This window comes from Nymphaea colorata, chromosome 9 (genome assembly GCF_008831285.2).
Source record: "Nymphaea colorata isolate Beijing-Zhang1983 chromosome 9, ASM883128v2, whole genome shotgun sequence".
NCBI classification, from domain to species: Eukaryota; Viridiplantae; Streptophyta; class Magnoliopsida; order Nymphaeales; family Nymphaeaceae; genus Nymphaea; species Nymphaea colorata.
Genome location: NC_045146.1, coordinates 9,915,838 through 9,926,860, shown reverse-complemented (window position 1 = coordinate 9,926,860; position 11,023 = coordinate 9,915,838). Strand labels below are relative to the sequence as shown.

Sequence of the window (11,023 nt, the reverse complement as noted above, 5' to 3'; positions counted from 1 at the left end):
GACAAGCATGGGTTGGGCAGGGCAGAACTCAAGCTAGGTTCCATCTGGCCCAGCTGGGGCGCCCTCCTCTCAGCCTTATCTTTTAAGGCACTCTATCCAGGTTGAGCCACGTGATCTAGAAGGCGGGTTTGGTTTGGTCGTCGGTTTGAGCTTGAACCAACCCAGGACAACCTGTCCTGGCAATGCGTTGGGCTTAATTCAGGCCACGCGAGAGTACCGCCTTGGCTGAGACATCAATATTACGGGGATGCCATCTCCTTCCTGCTCTGATTAAATTCAGATAGACTACCGCCATCCCCTAAAGGATTGCCAAACCACCTTGTTCTCTGTGGCAGCAATGGCTGCTCTCTGCCTCCTTAAAGTTCCCATTGGCCGTCTCTCCGACGCTCTTGGTGCTTTTCCCGATTCATCCTTCCCCTCGTCCATGCCAGTTCCCCGTCCGTCGAAGAGGGTATGTTGTAAGATCGCCCCCAACGCCAAGCTTACTTCCAAGGCAAAGGTTTCCGCTGCTTGGTCGGCCTCTGCTCGGCGGAAGGAAGAAACCGAGGCCCTGAACATCGCCAATGACGTGACTCAGGTGCTCACACCTCTCCCTCTCTAATCTGACATTTTGCTCATCTTGGTAAAACAGCTAAGTGAAATACATTTAGAAAAGGGACGGAGCAAAGGTTGGACAAGCTGGAATATGTTAGTGCGTTTGCTGAATGCAACGCGTGCTTGGTTTATTTGTGTGGATGCTAATACTTCTTAGTTTCTCTGAATGTCGTCCAATAAATTTTCACAAAGTTTGTATTAACTTGTTAGAATATAAAATATGGAGCCGTTTTCTGGTGAAAAAGTTAACATCGTCTGACTTTTAATGCGTTATCTGTTTAAATTCTTCGTATGTGCTAAAGAAGCTAAAAAGAGAAAAGCTCAGAGTTGAGATGCTTGCTTGTCTAATATTTACTGATTATATTACTTTACATCAGATGATTGGTAAGACTCCGATGATATATCTCAACAGAGTTGTGGACGGTTGTGTGGCAAATATTGCTGCAAAGCTTGAGTCCATGGAACCATGCCGAAGTGTCAAGGACAGGTGAGTGTTTTTGTTGCTGTAGGCCATACTTTTAGAATGAGGTTCTTCCACTTGGATTTATCTAAATGTCATTTGCGTCACAGAATCAGTTACAGTATGATATCTGATGCTGAATTAAGTGGCGCTATTTCACCTGGAAAGGTTAACCTCTTTCTTTCATGTTTCTGTTTTGTGTTTGACATTACTTTTGACTTCCCACAGTCTGGTGCATTTGATGCTCAACTTTGTCCATTGTGGTATGTAAATTTCGTAAAGCACCGGCGTCACTTTCATATTGTTCAAATATCTGTTGCAGACAACGTTGGTAGAGCCAACTAGTGGAAACACTGGAGTTGGTATTGCTTTTATTGCTGCCTCCAAGGGATACAGGCTTATCTTAACAATGCCAGCTTCTGTAAACGTAGAGAGAAGAGTCCTTCTTCGTGCTTTTGGTGCAGAGCTTGTTTTGACAGACCCTGCTAAAGGAATGAAAGGGGCAATTGAAAAGGCATCAGAGATTGTGCGTGCAACACCAAATTCGTACATGCTTCAGCAGTTTGAAAACCCAGCAAATGCAAAGGTTTAAGCTTTACATGAATTGAATGTTTCCCCTGCATGAGCAATTTTTATATTGCAGAACTCCTTATGCTTCTTTTAAGTATTACAAAAACAAAACATAACCGACTGGCTTAAGGTATCATGACATTGGCAGTGAATCTGCAGTTTATGACTCTGAGCAGATATGTAACATCCCCCCCCCCCCCCCCCCTGCAATTCGCCAATATTCCACCCTGCATCTTGTCAGTGACTGGACGTGTGGAAGCAGCTAGCCTTGTCTATCTGCTTGTGTTATTTTAAGCTTACTGAACTGATGTTCTCTTCAGTGAAATTAGTTTCTTTAGTTGACATAGCAATAAATATGTTCATATGCAATCTTTCCTATCTTCTTCTTATGCCAATTATTTTAAACTTTCACTTGAATGATTACAGATCCATTTTGAAACTACTGGCCCAGAAATATGGGAGGATACGATGGGCAGTGTTGACATATTTGTTGCTGGAATTGGGACAGGTGGTACTGTGACAGGCACAGGAAGATACCTGAAGATGAGAAACAAAAACATCAAGGTCTGTGCCATTTTTAGCCATCTTTCTGGATGCCATTACACCTCAAAGGCTCAAACAATAACATTATTGTTGCTTCTGTATTTGTATACTTCCATAAGGCTGGATCCTAATGACAATAAACTATTGGAAAAGCAAGTGCAATATCATCTGTGCCTTAATTAACAGTTTGATTGTGGCATTGTCTGGTTATCTCAGATAGCTTTCATTTTCTTGTTCTTTCACCTTCACAAGAACATTGTGGGTTCTTTTTTTCTTGTATAAGAACTTTTTTGGATATATTGGCTGTCTTCTTGCCTTGTTTACTTGAGTTGTGTTTGGCGTATCTGTTTAGATCTAATTGTACAGTTTTTGCCTAGGTAGTTGGAGTAGAACCAGCTGAGTCTAGCAGTATATCTGGTGATAGTCCTGGTGAGTCATTATATTGCACCTTGGAGCATCTTTTTGTGTCTCTAGCATAAACTCATGGGAGCCTCATTTATGCTGTTGATGCAGGATGTTTCCCTAAAATTATGGATGTTAGATTGCTTGATGAGGTTATGAAGGTACAGTCGATTTTATTTTCTTGATCACATTTTCTTGTGAGTCACATAATTATTCTAGCATCATAGTTTGTGAAATGACATCATTGATTGCAACCATAGGACTCTATTGTTAATGACTGCAAAAGCAGCCTGGGTTCCCCACACTTCTAAGTCTGCTTTTTGTATCATTAGCCAGCCCCAAAACATATAAAAACCACATCATATCAAGAAACACTTTTATATATTAAACATTTTTGTCATTTTTAACAAAATCATCACAATCTGCTTTGTTCAACTGAATTGTGGAAAGTGAGATTCGATGTTTGATGTAATCGACTGCATTCCATGCTCACTGTAACTGTTAGGAGGCAAACACCTTTAAAGCAATTCATTTAGAATAATAGATCAAGGTGGCAAATATTAATAGGAACGTGATATCTCCTTATCAGGATTCTGCGTGATGAGGGAAAAATAAATAATAAAGAAGTACTAATATCATGAGTACCTTACAATTTTGAATATATTTAATTTTCAATTTTGTTGATCTTTGGGACTACTGCATAAAAATCAAAAGTATTTTTCAAAGTATTCAGAATATTGTTTTGGTTGATAATTTATTTTTTACTATTACGATCTCTATACTTGTTCCATGGACTTCTATAATCATGTCTTATTTATTATGCTAAAGCTAATTTTTTATTCACTGTACATTGGTTATTATATTAGTGAATTGCCAGTCTTGTCCCAATCTATGCTTTTGTTATTGATTTTAGTTTTCATATCTGATGTGTGTATTATAGACTGATGTCCTACTTATATTTTTCATTGCATTTTTCTCTCTAAAGGTGAAAATGTAAAGAGAGAATGTTTCTCACCATGAGTCTCTTTCATTATGAACTAACTGTAGTCAATTCTTGCTTCCCACTTGAATTGGACCCTATTTTCTGTTTTTGCTTCTTGATTGCTTTTATATTCTACTTCTTTTTGGCAAGTTCAATGAATACATTTCCCCTTTGAAAATCCGGCTAATGAAATATATCTCGTAGCCATAGTCTTCAACGAGAACTTGTAGGTTTGGGCAGTGCACCCTAACAACTACCTATGTGATTGGACCTTGACCAATAAATGTATCAAGTTACTGTAGTCCCTCTCTCAAGGCCAGAACTAAAAGTTTTTGGCTTTCTTTTTTTGTTTTTCCATTAGTGAAGCTTTGTACTTCTAAGGCACCTAACTGTAGCAAGATCTGTATGTGCATGGGAACACTGAATTTCTTGCTTTTAAAGCAAACATCTAAGTGCATTCACTATAGTCCTATTTTTCATTTCCTTGTATAGGAACATGGAATTAATATATATCTTTTTAATGTTCCATTAGATCACTAATCATGAGGCAGTCGAAATGGCAAGGAAACTAGCATTGAAGGAAGGTTTGTTGGTAAGGAAATCTTTTCTTTGAGCTATAGTATTATAAGATTCAACAGATATTTAAATATGCATCAGCACTGCCATGGAACCAGGTGAACTTGATAGAGTTTACTTTTGACTGATTGCTTATCAAATATTTCCAAGTTTCTTCCCTCAGATAGCATTTGTTTGAATGACTTGTTATGATACACATAAACACATCTGCCGTGAGCATTGTATGGCCACCCCCCACCCCCATATAGAATCCATGGATTTGGCCATCCAATCTGGACAACTGTCCATGTCTGTCTAGTGCCAGTGCTATCTGTTTTTCAAAAATTTGACCTCATAGATGAAGTTAGATTCTCCAAATCTTTAGGAGTGGAAAATGAAATCATCGACATTGGATGATTTGATTATATAAATATAGTTTTATACATTTTAAATCCAACAGTATGGTTGGATTTTGAAAGAACCAGCTGAACCGGCCAGTGGGCCATATATATATATATATTGTTAAGACATGTATATTTATGTCTTGTATCTGTTAGTATATTGGATCTGGATCTGGACTTAGTCCACTCCATATCTTATATGTTTTTGTTTTCTTCTCTTCTAAAGGAATACTTGCCTAGTTGTGTATTGAACATTAGGGCATCACCTTTTATAATAGAGAATACTGTCACTGTTTCCCAAGATTGGGACGTGTGACATTCTTGGCCTCTTCTTCTTCTTGCTGTTAACAAGTTTTGGATTTGAATCTGATCAACGTGATCAGATTTCAAACAGTAATATATCTTAATGACTGATTTACCGATCGAATATAGAATTGCTTCAAAGACAATAACTCTTTGGAATTTAGAGACATGTGAATCCTTTTGAATATCACAAGCAATATGAAAAACCAGGAAGAATGACATCTGAGTGACGTCAGATTGATTCGCGTCAAGTTCAGACTGATGTCACTTTGCAAATGTCACTTTGCAAATGGCCCAAAATGGCTGATATCAATTTGATTTTCACATGAATTCAGGAAAACAATTTGCAGAACAGAATATCAAAGAAATCTGACTTAGGGCAAGAAGAAAATTTTCAGATGTCGATAACGAGAATATTTAAGAATACTCATAAGGTATTTCAGATCCAAATCAGACAGAAGAAGAGTAGATATATGAAGAGATGTTAAGGAGATGATGACTAGAAGATGTTAAGTAACTATTTCTGTTTGGGTAAACCCTTCCTTACACATAGTTAAATACATATTATTTACATAAATTCTGCAGATATTACCCTTGTAAATGGAAATTATGATTTTAATACTGCATAGTATTTGTTTGCACAGGTTGGTATTTCATCAGGTGCTGCAGCAGCTGCTGCCATTAATGTCGCCAGAAGACCAGAGAATGCTGGGAAACTTCTTACAGTAAGTAAACCTCCACTTTCCATAACAGTAGCAGTTGATGCCTGATGAGATGCAAAGCATTTTGTATTTCAGTGCACCAAAGTTGGCTGCCAAACATGGTCTATGTTTATTACGGCTGACTAGACTTCGATTAAGCTTCTGCACCCAATTTCCTTTTAAATGCAGAAAGGTCATAAAACTCCTTGGTCCACATAGCTTTTAGTCACTATCTGGTTACAGTTTATGGAAAGGCTTTTTCCGAGGAGCTAAAAAATTAGCTGTCCTTCTGATTGCCTTCTGTTGCATTGTAGGTTATTTTCCCCAGCTTTGGTGAGAGATACATTCCGACTGTACTTTTCCGTTCAATTCATGAGCAAGTTCAAAGAACACATGAAAGTTGACAATTGCCAAGCAGTTGCACTTGCCATTGATTTGAGGAATCCCCTCTCTTGCCACTGGGACCTGTTAGGTCATGCGTTATGGATCTTATGCAAAGACTGGCATGCCAGGAAATTCCACAAGGGAAGTGCAGAAAAGTGCAATCTGTTTCCAGTAAGGAAATGAAGACCCATGGGGTCCCGTTGCAACAAGTTTTGTTTGTGATTTCGGCACCGAGTCTTTTGAGAAGTGTGATTAGTGTTTGTATGATTTGGCTGTTGTTCTAATTCGTTGGGGTCCTTGTTTTATTGACCCTGCATAATATATTTGTGCTAAATCCCCGCCTAAAGTCATCATATTTGAGATGGAGGTTGACTTGAGACGGACTTTGGTTTGGTTGCTCATACACCCATGGCAATAACTTAGTCCTGCCAATGTTCACTTCATTTTTATCGCATGGGCGGGAAGTGTTTTATACAAAGCCAAAGTCCTCTATTGTCTAAGCCCAGCATATGAGTCTTGCTGGTCTTTGTCAAATTACTGAAATCGAGTTTAGTTATGGAATTCCTGGCATAATTCATAAATCATATCTGAACAAGGACAGCGCCGTTTTATGCTATTGGTTTTCAAATTGGAGAATTATAATATGAAAGGGGGCTAAGGCGTATGTGTGGTGAATGATAATTTGATTAGAATATAGCCCTCTAGGAAAAGCTTCACTGTTATTTTCCGTTTTGTCAGTGCAGGGAGCTGTGAACTGTTCCAGCATGAGAAGGAACGACCCTTCAAAGGTGAAACGCTCATGCCGGCTGACTTTAACTGTTCTATTGTGGGGATGCCTTGTGTTTGTGTGGAGTTCTTAAGAGGGTTTTGAATCTAAAGGTGCAATACTATCGCCCTGGAAAGGTTGTGTTCAACCTGTCCCGTACGAAAGTTAAGGGGTCGTTTGGTAAATGGAACATTTCCTGAGTGTTTCATGGACGAAACTAAGGGGTTGTTTGGTAAATGGAACATTTCCTGAGTGTTTCATGACTTTGACACTTAGTATAGTATTACATAAGTTTGCCCAATACCGCAGAATGTTCCTGCCAAACAACTATTAAAGTCACACCTTCATTTGTTTTTTGATTCACACTTCCAGGGGCCCCAAACAAGTGTGTAATTGCTCTCGTAGAAATTACTAGGAAGCCAGATTTTGTCATCGTATGCCTCCATACATCTTCCAAAGAGGCCCTTACTGCAGAACTGCTTGGATGAGTTTGATGTGGCATTGTTTATTTGATAAGGAAGTCGAGCCAAATCATCGACTTTCTCAGACGCTTCCCGAAACTGGTTTTGATGTTCAAATAATGTTCTTTTATTATGATTGTACCGTCAAAAGCAGCCAAAATGAACCTTGTTCAGTCAAAAGCATCAATTGCTTGCCTTATCCATTTTTTTTGGCAAAGTCGCATTGGCTATTCAACATGACGGCGTGCTTATAGTAATTTTCATGCCATGGATGCCCTAGTTAGGGTGCCCCATGCATAGAAATACCCCGCATAAAATGAACAAACTAGGCTCCTTATATAATCTCTATTGGTCCCTAATTTTACTCTGTGTTGCATTTATTTATTTGGCCTTTGATTTGCCTATGAGACAAAGGCCCAATCCAGTTCCCTTCGTTTAAGATTAGGTGCACTCATAAACTTCTTGTGGTCGTATCATAGTTCGAGCATGTCTTGATAAATCCCAAAATGAAACGAATATGCAAGTGGAGCAAGTAGCAATAGGAGACCAATATGAGCTACCAGAACTGTCCTTTGTGCTTCGGAAATCACCTCGTTAATGTAAAAAATATTTATCAGATTAAACTTGGTAAAAGAATGATCCGTTCTTGATGCATACATATGGGGTATAAGTTGGAGAGCAGCTTACATTTTACCTTGCACAGCCTACTAAGTCGATGAGCCAACACAATATTGATTTGACTGGGCCTGGCCAAAGTTTTCGATAGCCCAATCAAGTAGAAGCACATAATGCCAATTAGATGATTAATCTCGGTTACTTAATGACCTGGCACATCAATTTGATGACTGGGGTGTAGCCTTTGTCTAAGTCATCTCAAAAGTATTCATGTACCTTCAGAAAAACATATACAAGGGCATAGCAAATATATCGATTTTTACATAACTATATATGTGCTCAACATGGTTGTGCTCGTAACTGCCAGAAAAATATGTTTGATTGGGCCAGGTTAAGCTCTTTCGTCGTGCAAATTAACCAGCATGATAAGCTCAAAAATAAATAAATTGATTGCAGCTAACGCCATTTTGGATCTGTGCGCCATTAAGCATTGATCAAAATGGGGCTACCCACTGTTTACCTCAAATATAAAAAATCACAGCTTTTACTGAGAATAGTCCACCCACCATTTAATACAACTTAAAAAGCTGTCTCCATCTCTCCTTATAAATACCTATGTTGAGCATTTGAAAAGGATGGAGATAGAGTTATTTGACTTGTTCCAATAATTGGTTGTCAGGATCTAGTTGCCTTACATGAGAGAGAGAGAGAGAGGGAGGTTTTCATTTATAATAGCACAATAGACGACTGTTTTTAGCAAGGGCAAAAACCATTGCTAAATACATAAGAAAACCCTACAAATAATAAAAACCATTATTACTGTGCCTAAAAACTTCTAGGCATGGTTTTAGATTTTTAAGAACTTGTTATCACAGGCATTATATAGAGATGTGTATGTGTGTGTGTAGATATATATAAAAAAATTGAATGGTGACTTTGGTTTTTAAGAGTTACCTGATTACCTATCTAGGGCTGTCTGATCTATCATGAAGGATGATTAGGAGAAAAATAATGCAGAAAAGGTGATGTATATTTTTATTATCTAGTATTGATTCATACTTTTTTTTTTCTCTCAACCATCAATTTGCTTTAGATGGACGGTTCTCATGAAACTTTGGATATATATATATATATATAGTGGTTGGTACATACTAGACCACTTGAATAAGGGATAAAGACCAAAAATGTTAAATTTATATTAAAAAGTGTTTTAAATAAAATGTGAACCTTTTAATGGGTCTATAAACACTAATTTAATATAAATCATGTTTTTGTTGGAGTCATTTCTGTAAAAAAAAAAGAAAAAAAAAGGGTTGGTCATTCTACTATCAAAATTTTGATGCAAGCCCTTCATTTTTTATTATTAAAAAATATTACTTAAGTAATAAGATGACTAACGGTACATATGTTCATCAAATCACCCTTAGGATCATATCTATAATGTTAATAATTAAATTTGATGGGTCTGGTTGTTGTCTCTTACCCAAGTGGTCTGGTTTTACAACACACACACACACACACACATATATATATATATATATATACATATTTGTGGCCGGAATTTTTTTGTTTTATGTGATTAAAAACTGTTACAAAAGGTGTATTAGCAATGACCAATTGATGGCTAGAACTTTAAATGACACAACACAAAAAAAATCAGCCCGCCATAGAGATAGCCAACAAATCTCTCTCTCTCTGGCAGCAGCGCTCTAGGCTGGGTTGGCTCGCGCATGGGGACAGAACTCTAGATTCTTCCACTTGGCCGCCTCTCAAAGGCGCCATCAGACGTTGCTCCAGTCCATGGGTATCGGGGGCAGGGTTTTTCTTGGCGATGACATCCTCCCAGCTCTGAGCGCTCATTTTCGGGATTTCTACTCTAAACCTCTTCGCTTCCATGCCACGCTGTCGGATTTTCACCTCTCCTCTCTCTCTGTCTCTTGAGCAGCCCTTCCAGCACCAAGAGATCAAGAACGTGGTCTGGGTCCTTGACTCTGGTAAGGCGCCCGGCATTGATGGTTTCCCTGTCGAATTTTTTCGTATTTTTTGGGAGGTTTGTAGCGCGGATGTGTTTGCGTTTTGTGATGAGTTCGCCTCCAATTCTGTTTTCCTGAAGGAATTCAATCAAGCTACCTGCGTCCTGGTGCCTAAGCGCCCTAACCCTACGGACGTCACCCACTTTCGCCCGATCTCCATCCTATGCACACTTTACAAGATTATTGCTAAGTTGCTCTCTTTGCGGCTTGCGCCTGTCATGCCTTCTGTCATTAACCCCTTTCAGGTTGCTTTCGTCAAGGGTCGGCATCTGCAGGACGCGGTTGTCCTAACCAATGAGGTTGTTCACTTCCTTTACTGTCTACGGCTTCCTTCATTCACCCTTAAGTTGGACATCTCTAAGGCCTTTGACTCGGTTAGTTGGGAGTTCCTTTCTGACCTCCTCACCCGTCTTGCGTTTGGTCCATCGTTTATATAGTGGATCATGTCGCTTGTCATTGGGGCCCAGCTTGCAGTCTCCTTCAATGGGAAGTGTGGCGATTTCTTTTGTCTCGAGCGTGGCCTCCGTCAAGGTTGCCCGTTATCGCCCTTGCTTTTCAACTTGGTTGCTGAGAGCTTTTCTGCGCTTTTCCATCACGCAACGGTCGTTGGCTTCCTCACACCCCATTCGCTCTCCCACTTACCGTCCTTCTCCACCCTTCTGTATGCTGATGATTTTCTCCTGTTCGGCAGTGCTTCCTGCCAGTAGATTGTAAGAACGTGGCTCATCCTTCGGGTTTTTGAGCTCATCATAGGTCTTTCTATCAATTCCGCCAAGTGTCACCTTTCCCTCATTCACGCGGATCCGACCACGGTACTTCTCGCGGAAGCTTGCTTTGGGTGTAAGGTTACTAGCCTGCCTATGGACTATTTGGGGCTTCAGATTACGTTGTCGCCTCCTGCTCCCTCTTTTTGGAATGGGTTGGAGCAGAAACTTACTGATCGCCTTCAGTGTTGGCAAGGAAAGCTGCTTTCTCTCCCAGGTTGGATTACTCTAGTTAAACACTGCCTTGTGTCGGTCACTCTCCATGCTTTGGCTCTCTTTCGGCTTCCTGTGGCTGTTTTGCATAGGTTTGATAAGCTTATTTGTAATTTTGTTTGGGATGGTGATCGACCTTCAGATCGCCTTGCGCATTGAGATGTGGTTGCCTTTCCACGTCTTCTTGGGGATGCTGGGGTTACCAACCTTAGTCGGGTTTGCGAGTCTTTTCTGTGTTCTTGGTGGTGGCGGTTAGCAACTGAACATTCTCTCATC

General features: G+C 39.6%; 1 protein-coding gene across 3 annotated transcripts; it reads left to right on the top strand.

Moving 5' to 3' along the window:
- Window positions 1-257: 257 nt before the first annotated feature.
- LOC116261332 (cysteine synthase-like) lies at window positions 258-6,229 on the top strand. Of its 3 annotated transcripts, XR_007574344.1 has the most exons (11): window positions 258-577; window positions 972-1,081; window positions 1,165-1,222; window positions 1,377-1,640; window positions 2,051-2,188; window positions 2,545-2,596; window positions 2,681-2,730; window positions 4,084-4,143; window positions 5,146-5,341; window positions 5,455-5,535; window positions 5,826-5,875. XR_007574344.1 is itself a non-coding variant. In XM_031640045.2 (10 exons), the coding sequence occupies exons 1-10, from the start codon at window positions 338-340 to the stop codon at window positions 5,913-5,915; spliced, it is 1,143 nt and encodes a 380-aa protein (XP_031495905.1). In that variant the 5' UTR covers window positions 265-337; the 3' UTR covers window positions 5,916-6,229. The 3 variants fall into 3 exon arrangements, 1 of the variants encoding a protein (XP_031495905.1); XM_031640045.2 differs by lacking the exon at window positions 5,146-5,341 and having other exon boundaries at window positions 265-577; window positions 5,826-6,229; XR_004174272.2 differs by lacking the exons at window positions 5,146-5,341; window positions 5,455-5,535; window positions 5,826-5,875 and having other exon boundaries at window positions 263-577; window positions 2,549-2,596; window positions 4,084-4,134.
- Window positions 6,230-11,023: the final 4,794 nt, after the last annotated feature.